The following is a 21,358-nucleotide window of genomic DNA, read 5'->3' as shown; positions in this document are numbered from 1 at the left end:
GCATACAGGTCGAGTACATAAAATAAGAGTTCTCCTCCAGCAGCCTCATGTTATAGACTGATTTATGTCTCCAGCACTTTGGTTCTGTTTGGAGCCTGGCATGGTTACCTGCAATCTGCCCAGCCAAGCTTGAAAGCTTCCCTTTTCTCAACTTGCTTGTGCAAGGTAGGGCAGGTAGGAGGGATAAGAAACAGCCTGAGAGGTCAGAGATGGATGGAGGCAGCACCAGTGGGTCTTGCTGCACCAAATGTTTTCACTGTCTGTAACCTGTGGGAAGAAAACTTGCTGAAATACTTCTTGCAAACAGATAAAATATGTCTTTTCCAGGCAATCTAACACTTGAAAAGCCTCATTAATAATGAGTGCAAATTGTGGAGAAACTATAGCTTCTATCTGTGGGTTACAAGGCATTTTTCAAGTATTACCTGAACATCAGAAGATAAAAGGGAAGAAATCAATCTAGACCTGATTTTCACAGAGGTTTCATGGTGATGCCTGCAGAGATTATTAAAAACATCTAAGCAGATTAGGCACACCTAAGCCCTCTTAAAAGCCTCGGGGTTTAGACACCTCACTTGCTATTGCTTTTGGAAATCATACCCAGAAAAGGGGACATTTAAATGAAGCAACTTCAGGTGTTTAATGCACGTGAAAACAGATTGTCATGTCCCTGTGCTGCTCTGCAGTCCAGGCAGGTGTGGGAGGGAGGGAGGGCAAAGCTGCAGCACAGTCCTGCACTGAATCACTCCTGGGAAGACTCCCTGTGAGGTAAAAAGACCTGTGACATAACATCACAGCTTTGCTGCTTCCACAGTACATCCTCCCACTGCCCAGGACCCTCCAGTTTAGCCACTAGGCAGCCTGGCTTCACCAGGTTCAACAAACCCTTATGGAATTTTCTGTGTGATGCTTTCCCTACTTTTACCACAAGCTATTCAAAGAAGAGAATTTTTCTTGTTCTGAATCTGCAGCCTCATCATGTCAGTGCACAGTTCTTAGGCCTGGTGTAATAGTAAAAAATCACTTTAAAAAATAAATAATCCTTCTCTATTCACCATCTCTTTTTCCTTCATGATTTTATACACTTTGATCATATGTCCCCTCTGTCATCTTTCCCAGCCTGAACACTCCTTATCCATTGAATCCCACTGCATAAGAAATTGCTTCCTTCCCGTACAGGGACCCTGTGATTAAAGTGTGGGTTACTACATCAGCCAGTGAGGATGCATTCCCCTTGCCCAAAGCTGAAGTACAGATACCTTTGATACAGCACACAGCAGGCACTGGACTGTGCCCAGTGCACAGGGAATGGGATGGGCACTGCTGCACTCAGCTGCCTCTGCAGGAAATGTGTAAGGCAAGAGTAATAATAGGCTTGTTCAAATACACTGTCTTCAGGACACTCATTTCTGCACACACAAATGCTGCTTCTCTGGGGTTCACAGACCACAAAAAAAGTCTGAAAATCTTTCAGAAGAAGCCCCAAATCTTGGATTTTATTTTTGAAAGTTGTGCAGAAGCTACTGCAGTGCATTCAGACCTCAGTCCATGATGTGCTTAGTCCTAGCTCACAGAGAGTCCCTAAAGAAATGTAGATTCTCCACATTTATCATGATCAGCCCAAATGTAAATGAGAGAGTCAAAATAACTTAGGGCTGGCAACCACATCAAGAGTCTGGGTGTGCTTCTCATTCAGCTGTGCTCAGGTGTTCTTCTCAGAAGGTGAATTTTTACAACTGGTTGAGAAAGGCTTTCTTCAGCAATCCTGCAAGCTGCCTTTCCCCATCCCTTTTCATTTTTCACACTAGAAGGAAAACTAAAACCTTTTCCAGACTGGGGAGAAAACACATGGAAAAGGGAGGCAGGACAAGAAAAAGTGATGAATTACAATAGGTGAGAAACAAGTGGCGGACTGTCCTAGAGAAGTGGGAGAGCCATACTCAAGATTTCTGCTGCTGTCCTCCTCCATTTGCTGAGCACTGATTTCTCTCTAGTTTTAGAAAAAAATTCTGGGCTGGTCATAGAAACCATCCACCACAAGTTTGTCAAAATTGGACAGTTATCCAAAAACTATGAACTTTCTTTTTTTTGAATAAATGAATTTAAAAACATCATAAAATTATTTTTCTAGGTGATCTACAAAGGGAAATGTTCCTTGTGTGTGAATGTCTCCCCATTCCCTGAACCCACTGAGTGAGCACATAAACCAAGGCTGTGCAGATGCTTGCAAGTGACTGAATTAACATAGATTAGCTACTTATTACTGTTAGTTTAAATTAATATGCTTTATATTCTAATGTGCTGGAAGCATGAAAACAACTTCAAGCTGATGACTAGTAATCTGTTAAGCCATGATAACTTCTGCTCTTGCAGTGCATCTCCTTTCTTAAGGGAAGAGCTGAAACATTTGATGATGGTTTCACCAGTGACAGGTGACTGCTGCAGTGGCATAAATAAAATTTGCATGTCCTTGGTGCTTGAGTCAGAGCACACCAAGACATCATTTTGAAATGAAGTGGAACATACATTTTAATGCCTGCAAACATCAGAAAGATGTTTCAAAGAACAAACAGATCGTTTTCCCTTGGGGTTAAATGTTCCTTGAGCTTTTCACAATCCAGGTCCAGGATCAGTTCAGCAGATATGCTGGTGAAATCCAGACCAAATCCCATCCTTGGAGGGTCTCATGCACCTTCCAGAAAGGGGGACAGTTTTACCACGACCACAACCATCCCCACAGATTTTAAGTGGTATTTTCACACACTTGAGCTGATTGCTCAAGTGCTGTGGCCGGCTTTTGCCATGCAATCCCAGAGCAGCAGGGATCCCCAGGGATGTGGTCCCAGCCATCAGGCTGCTTTGAGTGTTTTCCTCTTGCTTTTTTGTGCATGTGACATCTCTGTGCTGTGTGCTTTTTAATCTTTAGAGGTCTCTCACCACCCCATGCTGCCAAACTTCCCCTCTCCAACCCTTTGATCAGAGCACTTTCCCCTGTCATGCCCATCAGTGTCAGTGGGCACAGGGCCCTCTGCAGCTCTTGGGGACATCCCCCATGTTCAGTGATTTATTTCCAGGCTGCTCTTCCCTCCTGGACCTGTGTCCCCTTTCCCTCATCCACTGTCCCTTGCTTTCTTGCTTTCCCCTGATGAAGCCCAGGCTGCTCCCAGGGAGCTGAGCTGGGGAGGGGCTGTGGGTGACACTGTGCTCCTCAGGACACCCTCTCCCCCCTGACCTCCAGGCAGGTGAGACAATGATCTAGGGAATTATAAACACTGAAGTACATGGCCAAGATGGTGAAAAGAATGGGGATGTTTTTTGTTTTGATGGTTTTCCTTAAGGTGATGAATGAACCAAGCATCCCATCTGATACCTCTGCACCTTCCTGTTTTCCTCAGCAATACAAGAGTACTCTGCCAGAGCTGTCTGTTTGTTAGATATGTCTGCTGGAGGAGAAGGGATCTATCAGGAAGATATTACAGCTCCAACATTGTCCCAGTGCCCCCCAAAACCTTCTCCATTTCTTTGGACTAGGCCAGAATGACATTTGGGGCTCAGTACCTATTTTATGGTATATAAAGTGTGCAAAGGTACAGAGACAGCCAGAAAACCCTTCTGTGGGTGTTTGACACCTCACACCCAGGGAATGCACTGCTGGGGTCGATGGGGTCCCTAATGTGACTTCTTAGATGTGGAAAGAGGAAAGAGAAAAATAATGGGAATGAACATTGCTGAGAAAGAAGCCTCAGGAGGTACTGTGCCTCAGCAGAGAACATAGCCACCTTCCCCTTATTAATAATGGGGTTTTTTTAGGGAGGAAGAGGGTCATCTTGAAGCTGTCTGGTGCCTGGCCTTTGCTAGAGCACAGTGCTCTAATGAAGGGCAGGGTTAGAAGCATCTCAGGGCTGAAGGACTTAAGAAGCTGGCTTGTACCCAGAGTTGAAACAAAAATTGCTGTGGGGCTTAAACCTGTTTTTAACAAGAGTATGTAGCCTGCCAGATCTGGTGAGAGATTAGCAATTTAATTATACAGGCCCTGGCTTCCTGCTTCCCACTAAGTGCCTAAAACCCCTCTAAAGAGGCCCATTACCTTCCCCTTTTTTTTGCTCTTGCATTAACTAGGCAATTCAGAGCAGCATAAACACAGAGGAAGGACAGGGGTCCCCTTGCAGAGATCTCAGGGTTTTATGGTTAAGTGCCTCCTGATGGATCTGTCAGAGCATCCCACAAGAGCAAACCTGTCACTCCCTGCAGCGACCATTAGCTTTATTTCCAGCATCCCTGGGAGCATTTTCTGTTTGTCCCCTCTTGAACTCACTGAGGAGAGCACAGGCTTTTCTCAGGTGCTGGCTGACTTTGAGAGAGCAAGAGGCAAAGTGAGCAGCCAGGCTTTGGGCACGGGGATTTGGTGCAGAAAGCCTCAGCAGGAGCCTTTGGGGATGGCTGAGTGCTGTTTCACGTGGGAAATGGGGGAAAGACAGGCAGAAAGCTGCTGAGAAACATGTGACATGCAACCTGCTGAGCTCCAAAAGGCTGTTTGAAATAGGGAGCCAGGAGGAAGAAGTGGCAGACGGGAGCTTTTTGTCTTTTTCCTTCACGAGAAGCAAGTTTATTAAGGACTGTGATCTCCCATGCCATAAGCAATGAAATCTCTGCAACTGTTTTAATTTCCAGCCCTGCCTGTGGGGTGTTTTCAGACAGTCCTGCTTCACAGATGCTCTTCAGAGGTGGGAGCTGTCTTGTGTTACTACTGCAAGTTCATCCATACACGCAGCCATTCCCATGGTTTCCTGGGACTGTGTTGACGTCTCTGGGTTCAACTCTGCTCTGCTCTCCCAACACCACATCCCCAGCCAGGCACCCCTGATCTACAGTGTCTGTGTGTACCAGAGCTTGTTTTGGCAGTAGGATTCCTGGTAAGGAGTTCAGGGAGCAGGTAGTGTATACTTTGAACAGGTATGTTCCTGATAAATGCCCTTACAATGCAGAAAAGTAGTGATTTCTCCATCTCCTACTCCTTTGTACATCCAAAGGGCAGAGCTAGGAATGGATCAGACCCCAGAGCACCAGCCTGCTGCTGTCAGAGCTGTTGGCTGTTTTACCTAAAATGCTTTAAAAACCAGAGCAAAGACATCTACTCTGCAGGCAGCACAGGAAATCTTGCAAGAATGTAATGGAGTGTAGCCAGTGACAGATTTGTCATCTCTGTTCCGTGGCTGGGGCAGAGCACTGTGTAGATGAGACCATGGGCTCTTTTAGCTATTTTCTGTCATGCTAAGCCAGGCTTTAATTCCTGGGACAGCAAGGCACAACTCCATTTCTCTTTGGTCAGTCACCTGGTCCTGGGGGTCAGCCCACTTTGGGGTTGTGCTGGGGTAGGGAGAGGATGTGAGACTGCAGTGGCACTGATTGAGGTGCTTGGTACCCCCAGTGCCCAATTTGTGTGAGCTGATTGTGAGCCACACTCCAGATGTGGGATTGGAAAGTCATTTTCCCCAGTCATATTGTCAGGTGTGTCTTCCAGCCTGCTCCCTGGAACCATCTGGGAAATCTTCTGGTTGTGTGGGAGCACTGGCGATGCATTGGTGCTTTCTGCCATGGTTTCCAGCCTGAATTTCAGCTGAATGTTGGCGGGGTTTGTGGTGATGGGAGGATGTCCTCTGGCTTTTAGCCAGGTGAGCCCATGAAAACCAAGATATCCCCTCTGCAGGGAGATCACAGAGGGTGAAATGAACCTGGGGGGGAAGTGGATGTCAGCTCATGGAGAAGGGTATCCCTCTGAGATTTTCACACTCTCTGAACCCTTCCTAAAGCTGTGACTCCTCCAACCAAGAGATTATCTGGCCTCAACAGACTTAGTGATTAAAAAGATTTTTTACATTTCATTGTCCTGGGAGAAGCATTAAAGTACAATGAAGTATAAAAAAAACTAGAAGGCCATGAGAAACAGCCAAATCAGTATTTTATTTTTTGGGTTCCATAGTTGGTGGATTTTTTGTTTGGCTTTTTTTTTTAGCAAATAAAATCATGCTGAGGTTTGATTCATGTTTTTTTAATTCCTCAGAAGTCTGCAGTGTCATTCTCCTGGTTTGGCATTCTAATTCAAAGTGAAATACATAAAGCCAAAAGGAGTGTGTCAAGGAGTTTCTCTAGCTTTCATCATCTTTTTTTTTTCTATCAGCAGACGCCATCCTTTTTGAACTGGCAGTGTGTAAAAAGGAATAGAGGGAAGGGCTTGGTAATAAGATGTTAATGAGATTTTTATTATTGTTTTCAGTGGCATCAGCATAGAACCTTTATGCATATAATAACAGCTACATATCCAACCACAGAAACTTGGTTTTAGCCAGCTTGTAACAACTCACTGCAGCACACTCGCAGTGTCCGGCCTTTAGGACAAATTAACAGCTATCAGCACATGCTGCCAGCAACTGGATTCACCCTGTAAGAGGAGCTTTATCTTTCCCAAAAAAAGGATATGAAAAAATACGCGAGGATGAGGCACAAGCTCCCGCGGCTCTGCAGAGCCCCGCCGCGGGTGCCGGCCGAGCTCAGGGCCTGCACTGCCCTGCCAAAGGTGAGCTGCTGGCACCAGGGTGGAGGTGGAGGGCTGGGATGGTGGGGAAAAGCTTCATTGTGGACCTCTGTAGGAGTTTTCCAAAGCTGAAAATTTTGAAGATGGGGAAGGGAGGGGTTAGCATGGGATGGGGAAGTTGGGAGTTCTCTGTGGGATGAAATCTGCCTGGGACATCCTCTGTCCAGGTGAAGTGAGAGGGGGCTTCACTACATTAAGTCTCTTCAAATTCAGACTAGAAGAGCAAGAGAGGCCCCAGGGGCTGCTGAGAGTGATCAGCTGGGAGCAGGTTGAAAAACATTCTCCCTAATCCCTGTCTGTGGTCAGCAGAGGCACAGCTTTCTGCTCCAATCTGCCTCTAGAGAAACCTCTCTCTCTTGCTGACTCTCTGCAGAGCTGTTGCCTTTTCAGGGGGATAAAAATCTCTGAAGATCTCCCTGCTCCCCCTGTCCTCCATCACCTCTACAGCATTATTTTATCCTGCACATGTTTAGAGTTTCAGGACATTGCTTCTCTTTGAGTCATCAAACCCTGCTGTCCAAAAGGCCACACGTCACATCTCAGGAAACACTGCACGTGTTTTAAATGCTTGGCTGTACAAAGAGTGCCAGGGAAACACCCTGGAAGTGCCTGAGGATAATTTCTGTGAGCAGTGTGGATGTGAGCTGGAGGAGGAAGGAGGCAAGGGGATGGGAGTTCAGTGGTTTGATCACAGATTGTTATTTTGGTGCTTGTGGATGCATGGGGTTCCTCTGTGCCTTTGTGTATCTCATGTGAGTGGCTCTTGAGAGCTGAGAGCATCGTACCTGCCCCAGGAGCTTGATTCACTCCTGCTTGCAGCACACCTGGGAGTGCAGCGTGAGGTGCAGGGTGTCCCACGTTCACTGCAGCACACAGGGCTGATAAAACCCAGCAGCACACACCGTGTGATGGAAATGGCATCCCAAAAATGGCCTTGGCAGCCCAAAGCCTCTTTGTGAGGGCTCCAGGGGTAGCAGGACCACGGGAGTGGCTGCTTGCACTGCCAGGGCCCCAACTCAACTCTCTTGCTGTGCCAGACTTTGTAGAAATGCTAAAAGCAGAATTATGAGCATGCATCTCCAGGGTACCGTAAATATCATTTTTAATTAACTGGCAATTCTACAGAGGAGACTTTGTGCAGTTCTGTGAGACATGGGAACAAAGTTCAGCCTGTCCCTGTGACAGAGCTCCAAATTTCCCCTGCACTTTCCCAACCCAACGCCAGCAAACAGATGTGCTCTGTGCCTCCTATTTATGCGCTCCCAAGAAATTAGCACCCCGTTAAGCTACACAATGCACTGCATTTATTTTTATTTCACTGTGCTGCAGCCTTTCAATGGTGACTCCACATTATTTCTTACTGGAATCAAATCCAGACTAGCATCAAGGGCTTCTTAAATCAACAGCCTATGAGTGTTTGAATTTTGTGCAGCAGAACTAGTGCCTATAGCTTAAGATAAAGTAAGATAAAGCAGTTGCCAAGATGCTAAGTCCAGTGTTTGACTCTGGTCCAAAAGAGAAGGGACAGAGAGGAAGATTTAATTTTCAAATACCTGAAGATGGGACTGTGATTTGTTTGCAGACCCAGTTTAAGGCAATAAACAGCTATATTTATATCTCCTGAATGTGCCTATTATTTCAAGATCTCACCCACCAAGTGAAAGCAGCATGACAAAGCAGCACTGTAGGGAGCCAAAAAATGTATAAAAAGCAATTGATCCATTATAGATGCAGTCTCAGGCAAGCTCAGCCTATTTTTAATCACTTTAATAATGCAGCTGATTTGCTACATCAAGGAGGGAAGCTGAAGTGGGATCCCTCACAGCAAGCTCAATAATAGGCTCATGTGGCTCAGTGGCATCTGGACATCTCCAAGAGTGCATGGCTCAGCCATCTCCAGGGAAATGGTGTCACTGCAGCAGCCCTGCCCAGCAGGTCACCTTGAGACAGGGGACACCCAGAGACATATGGATGATGCTTTAGGAAAGCAGGGGAGAAGTCAGTGGGACATTGAATTGTGGGAAGTGGGATTAGAAAAGGGGAGATTTTGTCAACAGCACTGAAAAGGTGCATTTCTACTGCTGTGATTTGTGCAGATGGATTGTGATGCAGGTTGCTGCCATGCAAGGCAGATTTGGGGAAGCACAGCCAGGCTAGGAGACCTGATTCCTCCGTGTTCTCCACGTTATCCGTGAGCACAGGCCCCTCTCTCCACTTGAAAGACACAAGACCCATCCCAGCAACACCCACTCAGCTTATTTGTGCCAAAACTGCTCCTTCATCCTTGGGTGGCTTGCTTGGCCTTGGGGGAAGTCTGGAAGAAAGAAGACTTGAGGTTTTCCTTCCCTTGCCCAGAGTGGCCTTTAAATGAAAGCGCATGCGAGAGGGACAGTAGACAAATGCCTTTAGCCAAAGGGTGGCTTTTAGGACACTCAGTTAAATCATGAAAATATGGCAATGTCTTGGCTACAGAGAGTGGTGGGAGGCCATCAAGGAGAGAGGGACCACCCATGAAAAGCAATGCAGTGGGGACAGTGAAAAAAAGCCAGCCAGCAGCAGCTGTGCCCAGGAGGAAGATGAGATGTTGGTTGAATATAGAGACAATAAAATATTAATTATAGCCACATTTCTTTAAACTTGAAAGCTGACTGCTCTGCAGCACCTGGGACTCCTCAGAGGCAGGATGAGCTGGGACTCCGTTTTCCTGGCTCTGAGAAAACAGGAATGCTAAACCTGCCAGGGCAGCAGGACTCTGCTCATTGCTTTTCTTCCCTGCAATACCTCAGAGCTGCTGGCGTCTCCCATACAGAGACTTCCTTATAAAAACGTTTATCTTGTTGTCGTGTGCAAGCAGCATTTTTCCCGGTTATGGAGCTCTGTCAGTCCCACTGCGGGCAGGAGGTCAGCACTGGGACTCCCACGCTCATTCTTCATCTGCAGCAGGGCCAGCCCCAGCCTGGCAAACCCCTCAGATGGCAGCAGTGGCTCCTGGGTCCCATGGCCAGGGAGAGGACTGATGGGCACGTGGGATCTCAGCTGGCCCTGTGAGCAGCCCCAGATGTGTGGCAGCCCTGCCTGGCACTGCACTGTGTACCTGCAGGATTGTCCCACACAGTTTAGGATGGGGAGATACTCTTGAAGGAAAGGAATGTTTTACCCTTTCCAAGCTACTCACCATTGTTCTGTACATCTCTTTCTCCATATTTTTTCCCCCTGGACCAAAGAGTCCACTTTGCTTAGTCATTTTTTATAAAAGCCATCCTTATTGCCTTTCCTTGAATCCTGCCCCTTATCTTTATGTCTTTTCTGGAGAGAAAAGGATCAAAAGACAGTATTCAAGATGTAAGTGAACCCTGGTTTGATTCAGTGGCACATTAATATTCTCTTTTACTTGTCCCTTGGTAAATGTTAATATTTTATTTGCTTATTCTACCACTACTGAGCAATGAACTGATGTTTCACAGAATTATTATAATCCAAATATCTTACTCCTGAGTGAGCCCAGAGCCCATAATCTTATATGTGAAGTTCAGAACATTTTTCCTGCTGTGAACATTACTTCACATTTGGCTACATTAAATTTAATTAGCTGTTTTATTGCTCATTTACTTAGTCTCATCATATCTTTCTTCAGCCCTTGTTCTCACTAGCCTGAATATCACAGTGTCACCTGGAAACTGCTCCCTCACTGCTCTCCCTCTTTCACAGACTGCCTGTTCATAGTTAGAGCAATGTGTGTCCTCATTCACATCCCTGGAGAAAACTCAAAATCATCTCCCTGCTCGTTGCCTTGACTGCATGAACTCAAGGTTTGCAAGATCCCTTCTCTGGAGATAGATCACAGCTGGGTGCCTTCATCAGATGAGGCTGTTGATTTTCATCCTGGATCAGAGATTTGAGGTGGAGCCTTAGGCTGATATCCAGCCTTTGCTGCAGCACTAGTTTAATTAATTCATTGAAAAATTATCACCAATGCCTTCAGCTGACATTGATATCTACTGCAGGATGGGGTGACTTATAGCACTGTGAACTAAAGTGAGGGCAGATGGCTGTGCCCTGGGCCAGCTGGAACCTGATAGGCTTCACCCCCAGCTCCAGATTCAGTGAATTACCACAATCCAATCTGGAGGTGCCAGGTTGATCAGTTCCCGTGCCCAGGTTTCTGTGTGGAAAAGGAAACTGGAGATGGAAGGAAGGTTTTGGAAGCTGATGGTTCCCTGTCATCCAAGTTTACCCAGAGTACAGGATGTCCCTCCTCACCTTCCCCAAAGAGAACAACTCTGTTGAGAGGAGAAAGTGTAGAAAAACCAGTGGAGGAGATCAAAATGATTAATTTTCAAATCCTCACTTTGATTATTTCAAGCAAAAAAGTCCATAAAGTTCTCTATTAGTTGTGTAGAAAGACAGCCTGACTTGCCCAGCTGAATCCAACTCAGCTGAACTGGAGCCCATCCCACATCTGTGGGGTGACAATAGCACTGCCCCAAATGGACTTTTACCTGTATTTGTCACACAGGCTCAGGACTGGAGCCTTGGTCCCTTGGCTAGAGCATGGAGAAGAGTCAGGATGCCTTTCCTAGTGGGCTCCACGAGCCAGGAATGCTTTTTGCCTCATGGACAAATAGCCTTCCCCTCCTCCCTGGACTCCTCAGCTCCTGCCTTTGCAATCTGGGCTGGCCCAAACATAACATCCTGGGACTAATTAAGCTCAGATCAGCTCATTAACCCTTTCTTGTCATTTTTTTGCCTTACTTAGTAAACTTTTTGTTCTGTTTTTACACCCCTGTCTTTATAAGCTAGTGCTTCCTACCATCACCAACCACCTTCACCCCTGGAACTCCCCTAAGAAAACAATTCTAGGACTCAGTGTGTCCCCAGATAACACTGAAGCTTTTGAAAAACAGCATGTTTTGCTGAAATCTCATTTTGGCAAAAAATGCTGCAATCATCTCCCCTTTTGAGCTCTTTTCTGGTATCTTATTCCCAAATGGTCAAAGAAAACTAGGAAGGAAGTGAGGAGAAAATGTGGGTGTAGAAGAACATCCTGTTCTGCACAAATACCCTGGTGTGTTGTCAGATGGATGCTCTGCTTTAAATAGAAGAGGTCTCATGCTTGCAAAGGCCAAAGTAATACATTCTCAGAAATTAGAAAAGATGGAAATAATGATTTAATAAAGAAACTGTCTGGATCTAGTGCATTAAAGAATTAACCAGGTTAGAGCTTCTCATTGTCACATGTGATCTCATTTCTGTGTGCACCTGTAATGCACATGCACAGAGGTTTTGTGGAAAATCCCTGGGGAGCTCAGAGAAATTCTTTCTTCTTTACTGTACTTGAGTGGCTATCCCCATAAAAAAGGTCACTTGGGGTAAGTAACATTGAAGCAAGAGCTAGAAGAGATCCAATGGGATAGATTCAGAGCTTTCATGTGTTCCAAGAAGTTCTGCTTTGATCCAATTTTGTGACTGATTTCTGCTATCTGCTTTTTCAAGGGGTTGAGTGAAACAGCTTTCTACACTTTGGTGCCCTTTTTTTCACCATCAATATAATTTTACCACAGCCACACCAACTGCTTTTGTTATCACTGGAACATCGCGATTCCTTTTTCTCTTCTGCACGTTTTCTATATTTTACATTTTTTCCCATAGTGCTTTGCTTTGAATCTGAAATTTTATTGCAATTTGAAGGAAAAAAGAAAAGAGATACACACTTGACCTGCAGTTTGGGAGTCAGGAAAATGCCACAGGACTTTCAGCAAAGCAACTATTCCCAGCAACAGCATTTTTACCCAAACTTCTGACCATCTCTAAAGACAGCTGATATTGATCAGCAGGAGAATTGCTCAGCTGAATACAGCAAGAGCCTAGGAGCTGCTATATCCATAGATATTGTTGTAATAAGGAAATCCCAGGCCATGTAGAGCTGAGCCTGGGATAGAACCCAGGAGTTCATTCATCCTCCTTGCCATTGCCAGTAGAGCACGTGGTGTTTTTAGTGCCAGGTGTTTCTTGAGTGGGCATCAGAGAAGGCCTTATGTGCTCCCCTAAGCCATTTTCGTGTGCCTGACACTATTTTCTCCATAATAATCTTGAAATTCATCTTTGTGAGGACAAAAATGAGCCTGTGTTGGAGTCAAAGAGTCTGTCACATGGACACTGCGTTCTGACCCTGGAAGATGTCTCCTGTTGTTTATCTCTGTAACCAACACAATGCAGCTACAGGGACAGTCCAGGGGCACAAGTGACATGCTTGCCCTGTGCTATTGCACAGAGGGAGCCTACAGAAAAGGATCTTTAATTTCGTATTTCAGCATTTAACACTTAGCCTTTGTGCAATAAATGGGGTGGGGAGGACAGAAGTGATCACATGTTTGATTCCAGTGAAGTTCTTGTTGTGACTAACTGACTGTTGGGTCAGTTAGAGGTGGACAAATGCATGATTCAGTCCAGCTGGACCACTGCTGGCTCCTCTGACACAGCCCAAACACTCATCTCTGTGGGCCAGGGACCTGCAGAAGGCCAATCACGTGTCCTTGTATCCAGCCTGGTTGTGTAGAAACCACAGATTCCTGGAATCTCTGAATTTCCACACATGCTGGAGAGGATGAAAACCTTACCATTAGTCAGGTGGTCTTCTGGAAATACTTCCTAGAGAGCAGAACATGTGAAATCCTGTCTGGTGAGCCCTGTGCCATGCACACCAGCTGCATTTTGGTTCCCTGGGTTTCCACTGCCTTCCTTCCAAATGTATTCCTCTTTGTTTTGATCCAGGCTCATTAAAACACCCCACCACCCACACTGGTGAAGACAGACACTTTGTCAAAGCTTTAATGAAAGGGCAGCACGTGGATGATTAACAGGCTTTTACAGTAGACAAGCTTCTCGTGCTGGGTTTATTTCTGGAGCAGTCAACCTATTATCTGATGTAGGGCCATGTGTGAATGAGAGTTGGTCCAGCTGGAAAACGAATGACATGTCCTTCTTTGCTGTTGAGACCATCCATCATAACATGCCCCAAATGGTCCATCATGTTGTTGTCTAGTAAAACTCGGCCATCAGAGGCAGCTCCTGTTCAGATGCTAATGGGTACATGTCTGAAAATGTGATTTCAGCTATAACTCTGAGAATATTTAGTTGGAATTTATGACTAGAGGTCTTTCTAAGCTCCATCAATTCTATCCATCTCACACCTTTATAAATAATACTGGTCTTCAGTTTCTGAAGCCTTTAGAGCAGCCTTGTGGATTTTTCTTGTCCAGTGTCTGGAATATATCACATGCAAGATTTCACTCTTGGGTTTCAGACTATGTGGGTGCATGTCAAATAAATAAAAAATAATTTGGCTGAGCAATGTGAACATCATGAAAGGCAGTTTGATGAACCTGGCACTGTCTAAGATGCAGAAGACTTTGACACCAGTCCTAACCATATAAATACTTCCAGTATTTCTCCTTTTTTGTGCCTCAGTTTCCTTTCTAGTTGGTTCCAGTTATGCAAAATCCTTGAAGAGAGCCTCCACTGGGCTTTGCTTTGGTTGGGTCATGTCCATCAATACCTTCCCACTCCATGTGGAGCTGTGAGAGCTACAAAGTGCTAAGCAAGCAGAAACCTTTTCTTCACTAAGTGGGAGCAGATGTGTGGAGGAACAGCAAGCACTTGGGCTCAGGCTGTAAACTTTCCATAAATGCAGTAACTGGAAGGGTCCAGTCCTGAGAAGTGCTTGGGGTTCAGGGATGCTGCAGAGCTGAGAGGGCTGAGTGGTGGGAGTCTGTGTCAGAAGCAGTGTTTGCAGCCTCAAACCCTGCAGTATTTTTGGGGGTTATTCCCCTCCATACATAACCTCAGCAGTCACCACTGCATGCCAGTACCTTGGGGAGTGGGTAAGAGCATCTATTAATACTCTTAGGAAAGAATTAGTATCCAAACAACTTTTGTTTCCTTGTTTTTTACACGTCTGTGCTCTCCTCTGTCACTCACTGCAGCGCAGAGCCTGGTATGCTGTGACAAAGAGCCATTGATGGAGTGCTTGTGTGAATTGGCCCAGCACTGGTCACAGCCAACTTCTGTGGGACCCGCTGCCCCTGCTGTACAATACGCCCCAGTGTGCTGGGCCATTTGTGAAAGGTCAGAAATGAACAGAGAAATGGACTGGAGTCAAAAACAAGCAGTCCTATAAATATCAGTCATAGTCAAAGGCAGTTTATTCCATTCCTCCCCTCTCTCTCCTTCTGTGTGTGTCTCTCCCTCCCTCTGTTGTGGTTTCCCAGATATAACTCCAAGCTTCTGGCTGGGGAGCTCTGAAAGGAAGGCAGCACACTCACTGCAGCTTCTGCTCCCATCTTGCACACATGGAATAATCCTCAGTCCTGCAGCAGGGCTGACAGCCGGCACGGAGTCCAGGCGTCATCTGGACTCTGATGTTAAGTTTTGATTTCTTGGATTTTCCTTATCTGTGAGAAACTCATTTGTGACAGTCTGAGAACTAGATTTGGCCACAGACGCTTTGGATTGCGACTTCTGACAGCTTTCCTCTGTTTGACTTCACAATGACTTTAGCAGCTAAATTAGAGGATATTGAAGTGACGCTGGAGCACCTACTAATGGATGTGTTTGTAAGTAAGCCACAATTTCCTTTTTAAATTGAGATGCCAGATTCAAAGAGTTACATGACTTAATTTCTTTACATTTCCTGATGAACTGTGTGTAATCCAACTCTGCCAATATGTTGTGGTTTAGGCATCTCCTGCAAGCCATAACATGCAAAACTAGAACAGTGGGAGATCCAAGACAGGATAGATTTTGCTCTGGTTTTGTGTATCAACTACAAATTTGATGTGAAAAGGAAGAGAGATTTGGTCAGTTTGAGGAATGTCTCTAAAACTATTGCATTGACAGAGATTTAAATTGTGCATTGCTTGACATCAAGTGTCCTTGACTTAAGGATTTTGACAGTTATTAGATTACAATTTTCACTCTTGGGTTATTTTGTATGAGATGGAGGAACAAGCAAAACAGTTGTATTTTCAAGAGAATCCAGTTTATTACTCCTGGATGTATCAAATACTTTAAACCCATGTTAATCTGGGATTGCTTCCTTGGAATCATCAAAGCTCAGTTGAAGCAATGTATGACTTGCTTCTACACATCTGAGATAAGAATCTGTCTTTATCATCTCATGTTAAAGTTTTGATATGTTTAAGAAAACATATCAAAGCATTTCCAAACATATTCTTGCCTTTTCCAACTCAGCTTGATGGATTTCGCCTAAAGGTCAGAGATTGTCATGTTTTGGAAAATTTTTTGGTGAGAGAGGATGGAAAATAATAGTGAGGGGATTGCCAGTTCATTTGTGGAAAAAAAAGTCATTCCAATGGTCTGTACTCTCTGAATTCAGGCTATAAGAAATAAGATGGCAAGTGACCTTCTAGATTTTCAGAAGAGTTTTTTGGCATCTCTTAAATGGAATATTTCAGATTTCAGGGTCTAGTGGGGAGGAATCTGAGGCATCAACCACAAAAGTGAAAAACAGGAGATCTTGCCAGATTTCTAGCCTGTGGTCCAGTTATTGCAGTGTCCATCTGTGCTGTGAAATGGATTCAAGTTTCTCTGTGCTGGCATCTCCCTTCAGGACTTTGGAAAGTGCCTGTACCCCTTTCCCAGGCTGCTGAGATTGGGGTAGATGAACATTATTGGAGACTGTCCTGTGAAAGCCTCTATAAAGGGCATGAAATACTGAAATACTCTTTGGGCTGTAATATCTGAATCAACCTGATGATCATTTGCTGTTCTGGGTTCAATTCTTTTTCTCAGCTCGCAGTACTGTGAATCCCAGAGAAAATCCCTAAGGATTTAAATCCCCATGACAAACAAAGATGTAACATCTGCCACAGCATGCTATGAAAGTTATTCTGTGTGGGAAGTGGCCAGTGCTTTCTTTGGAGTATTTGCAAATGTTGTAGGATAAACTTGGCACCACAATCCCTCTTGGTCTATTTATAACTCAGCATTGCTTCATTGGGTGTTTGACACCTGGGGGCTGAGACCCTCCTGGGACAGGTGTCATTGAACAGTGGTGCTTAAAGCATTTTGTCACAGGGTAGCTCCAAGCAGAATCTCAGACTGACAACATCTGGAAAGCCAGGGTTGGCTGAGGTTGAACAATCCTACATGTGTCTGATTAAGGGCATGAAAAGCCTCCTGTCTTACTGGGAACCACACAGCTCCACTTCTTCCCAGTAAGACAGAAAAGTAGGGAATCATATCTTCTTGGGTCTTCATGTCCCATTGTCTTTTTTAATGTCCATGCCTTGATTCCACCCCAATGTCTCTCCTCATGAGTTTCTGGGTTTGGTGTTTGGTGGGTTTTGCAATGAGGGTGACTGTTGGCCAAATAAAATCTGGGCCAAAGATTCTCCAGAGGTGCAAGCAACTGTGATTTGTGAAACCAGTGGAGCTCTTCTCAGGTTGTGTTTTGAACAGGTCTCTCAAATTTGCAATTCTAGAAACCCAGTGAAACATCCTCAGCTGGGACAGCGCAGTCACAGCTGAAGTTGTGATGCAGGGACATGTCAGTGCAGTGCCATGCTGTGCCACTCCTGAGCACAGCTGGGTCTGCAGGGGCCGGGTGTGTGAGCAGCATTGTGCAGGGGACACTGCAGTGGTGTCACAGCTGTGTGCTCTGCAGAGCCTGGGCTGTATGACCCAGGGGCAGATGTCCAGGCTTCATGTCTCACCTCAGGGATGGCAATCCAATCAGGCCTCTGTGCAAATCAGGGAAAAAGGTTCTCTCTTATAAGCAGGCATGTTTGCAGCTAGCTGGGCTCTTCTAAAACCTACCTAGGAATTAAAGCAGCAAGAATTTCAGATAATCTAGATTAAATGCCACATGCAGAATCATCACAATCAGGCACAAATCTCAGGCTTTACTCATACATCACCTTGCCTTGCCGCTGTGTTTGATCTTAAACCACCTATTCATTTAGCAATGCTAAAAATAACCTCTGGATATACTGGATACAGAAAAGTAAATATAAAACTCAGTATGAAGGAAGGGCAAAACATCAAGCTCTGGCTGTTACAGAGCATTCCAGCAGCCAAATTTGTCCAAGGTCATTGATGCACTACCAAGTGTTTTGCTGCAGCAAGGTGGGTATTTTGGTGAGGAGCATGGGGCCAGGCTGGATGGGCTGTGAGCAGACTGCAAGGACCCTCCTGGGAATGATCTTGAAGTCTGCTCCATGCCATGCATCTTCATCTGTGTCAGGTTTATTGCTGAAAGAGAGAAGCCATCTGTCACTGTAATGTTCCTCTTCCAATTCTTCGGTGCCCTCCACTGCTCCAAACCAGGTGATTACTTACAAAATTGGGAAATTGTGGTCTATGGAGCCTTCAGTTACCTTTTTTTTTCTTTTGAAGAAACTTAGTTTTAATGCTTCTTGGACCTTAGGGGCAGTAACCCATTCCTAGATCAGTGGACCCTGACAAAGCTCACTTTAATAGCTTGTACTAAACTACCAAGCCCATTTTGTCAGTGTAAAATGTTATAGCAGACAACAAATGAGAAGCAACCACCAGTTTCTAACAAAAACTGAGACATAGCTCAGCTGAGACTAACATACCTTGATGTAATTTGGCTTCTGCAGTAAGGCAAACTGAAGATAAACTATAGGATGGGGCCAGTTTTTCTCTGGACAAGCTTTTTATCTAAATTCTCCTGCAGGAACTCCCCTGGAGTGAATTCAGCTGTTTTGCTGGGATGATGGCAAGCCTCGCCAGCAGATGTGTTAAACACCTCCTCTGGAAACTAGTATTACACGAGAACATTTTTTAAAACATTTTTTCTCTCTTTTTGTGGAGACCAGAGATGTGCATCTACATGGCACGAGCTGCCACTTCCTTCCAGGACATGGTGTTCTCATCCTGCTATCAGAGCAGCAGCTGGTGCTGCACTGACACTTCCTTTCCCCTGTTTCCAAAGGGCACTGGAGAGCTCTGCTGGGCTGTACCAGATGAGATAAAAGGGAAGCCTCTGACATGACATTTCATAATTAGCTGTCATCACTGGCGGGCTGCTGCCCAGCCGCCTGGTGAGCTGGGACTTGGCTGCCTGGAGGAGGCTGGGCAGGACACAGGGACCAAAGCAGGGGCTGCAAGGACAGGCTCAGCAGGTCCCTTGGGTGTGCTACAGGGAAAAGGGAGTCTGGGTATGAAATGCAGACTCTGAATCCTTGTTTCATAGCTTGCAAAAGGCATCCCTGAGCTAAACCCTCCTTGGCTCTGGACACACTAATTATTCTTGAGCAGACTGTGAACGAGACCTTTGAGGGAAACCTCAGGATCAACCTTGCTGCCTTCCAGGCCTTCCTTTAGGCACAGGGAGAGCAAACCCCCAGGATATGCCATGCCCAGCATGCATGGGGCACTCTGCATGGGGTGTCTGGAAGGGGTTGAAAGCGAGAAGAGTTGTGGAGCCTGCCCCACTGAGGGATGCTTTTCCTTGCATCATGGATGTGGCTTTAGACCTGCAAAAAAACAAACTTGCAAGCAAACAGGCTATGGGATAATGATACTGTTAGGAAAGTGAGCCTGAAGTAGTCAAATACCAGCTAGTGTCAAAAAGGAGTCTGAATTCTGAGGATAGACATCATGGAGCTGTAGTGGATATCCCAGGAAACAAAAAATCCCTTCAGATGACATCTTTAACCCTGTGTGATGGCCCACTCCAGATATCACCTGGAGGACAATAGACAATTTATCTCCAATGGTTCCTGGGGTCTTAGAGCCCATCCAAACAATCCTGTCAAATCCACAGTACACTCCATAGCTCCTTCTACATTCCTGCAAACATCTATTTCACAGCTGGCTCTCAGGCTTCCTCCCACCACAATCCACAGAAAAACATACACTTAGGTGTATATGTATATATGTCTATATATGTATATATAAAAATGTTTAAAATATATTTTAAATGTCTATATCTATATATATAGCATATATGTGTATATATATGAGAGAATCTGATGAAATTATATTGGTGAGGGCTTTCTGGTGTGGAGAAGGGCTGTGATTGCTTTGCCCAGGGTGGATGTAGCAATCCAGATTTGCCATGCTCCAGCCTCCTCCAGAGAAACAGCTGCTATTCTCCCTCCCCACGTTGTCAGGTTCTGCAGAGTATACACTAAAACAGCAAGAGTATGAAAATCAGTCAGAGGAAATTACCTGGGATGAACTGGAATTAAGGCAGGAGTCAAACTCCTGTATCCAGATCTAAAGCAGGATATTTGAAAGAGAGGGACTCAAATGCTAAGACTGAAGAGTCTGAAATGAGGGTCAGGTCTCTTGGCACCACAGGAGCCAGACAGAGCTCCCTGGTGGCTTTGGCAATGGGGATGGCACTATGAGGTGGACAAGGCCACCATGTCCCAGTCTGGCTACCAATACCCACATATTCCAGCTCATAAAACCAAACTGTGAAGAGAGGGGCATTTAGTTCACCTGGCTCTTTATTAATAACAGTGAAACAACAATAAAATCAGCACTGATAATTTTTCATGTTACAGAGAGAAAAGCTGAGACAGAGGGACATGGAGCCATTTAAGCAGCATCCTCCTCCATCTTCCCTCTTAGAAAAGAGTAGAAATACAACTTCCAAAAGCCCATGTTGGTGATTTGTTCTCTCCAGAGTATAAACTCCACACAATTGCAGAATAACCAGTGTCTCACAGATCTCTGATGCCAAGGATGAAGTGGGACTTTGGATCTAGTCCTAGCATGCTCTGGCATTAGATAGCTGTGAAATTTTTCCATTCTTTGGGCAATTACACCATCAACCTTCCTATTTTGTCATGCCATCAACACCAGTAAACAGTAGCCATCCTCAGAGCTGGGGCTGAGGACAGTCTGGAGACTGGAGGGGTGCAGGAAGATGGTTGTGATGAACTTGCTTCAGCCACCATTTGCACCATGAGCCCTGCACACAGCAGTCCCCCCTCCCTGCAGTAATCAAACAAACATTCTTGCAGTTGCTATCAACTCCCGGTGTCTGTGTTACAGTTTTCTTAATAACCATTGCAATAATAAGACATTATCAACATGTAAAGTGATCCATTAACCTCTACAGCAGCAATAAATTGTGTGGCTTTGCCAGGCTGTCAGGGCTTGCTAATCGGAGAGCAAGAAGCAAGTTCATACCCAGAGCAGTCACAAATCACACATAATGCAGAAGTGTGGGTGCTAACCTCACCCCCTGCAATATAATGGGTATTTCCATGTGTTTATTCACCTGAGAAATTGGTTCTTTGAAGCAGCTCCTAATGACTTTCTCTCTGGCAACAACAGCATCGCCCAGTTTTTCCTCAGTATCCAGTCTGGAGGAGATTTAAAGCTTCACTGTCCACCACTGGAGTCAGCATGAGTTATGGCAGTGCAGAGAAGAGAAGCAGAATCAGGCCCCTTGACCTGCAGTAAAAGCTGAGGTTGCTTTGCAGGATTGTGCCATTAAAGAGATCTAATTAGGTAGCTTGCCTCAGGTTTTGATCAGACACTTCTGAAACTGAGAAATGAAAAATAATCATATCAGGTCTTCCCCATGAATGATGTAGTCCAGCATCCTGTCTTGAGCAGCAGATAACATCAGGTCCCTACAGACAGCTCTAAAAGAAGGTAAATGCATAACCACAATCCCCACAGTTACCTTTTAACAACCAGTTCTTTGTACTCAAGGGTTTCACCACCTAGAAGCAGCACCTTCAAATTTAGCAGCCCACA

At 45.2% G+C, this 21,358-nt stretch overlaps 1 protein-coding gene across 6 annotated transcripts in view; it reads left to right on the top strand.

Moving 5' to 3' along the window:
• FRMD4A (FERM domain containing 4A) overlaps window positions 1–21,358 on the top strand; it is a 357,007-nt gene that overhangs the window by 133,220 nt on the left and 202,429 nt on the right. For 2 of the 6 annotated variants that reach the window (XM_033057881.1, XM_033057886.2), the window contains exon 1: window positions 14,814–15,204. The exons of the other annotated variants lie outside the window; for them this stretch is intronic. In XM_033057881.1, coding sequence (XP_032913772.1) covers window positions 15,139–15,204 — 66 coding nt within the window. In that variant the 5' untranslated portion in view covers window positions 14,814–15,138. Of the gene's footprint in view, window positions 1–14,813; window positions 15,205–21,358 lie in introns of those variants that run through there. 6 annotated transcript variants of the gene reach the window in all.

The sequence above is a fragment of the Catharus ustulatus genome, chromosome 4 (assembly GCF_009819885.2).
Source record: "Catharus ustulatus isolate bCatUst1 chromosome 4, bCatUst1.pri.v2, whole genome shotgun sequence".
Taxonomy (NCBI): domain Eukaryota; kingdom Metazoa; phylum Chordata; class Aves; order Passeriformes; family Turdidae; genus Catharus; species Catharus ustulatus.
This window is presented reverse-complemented; position numbering and strand designations above follow the sequence as displayed.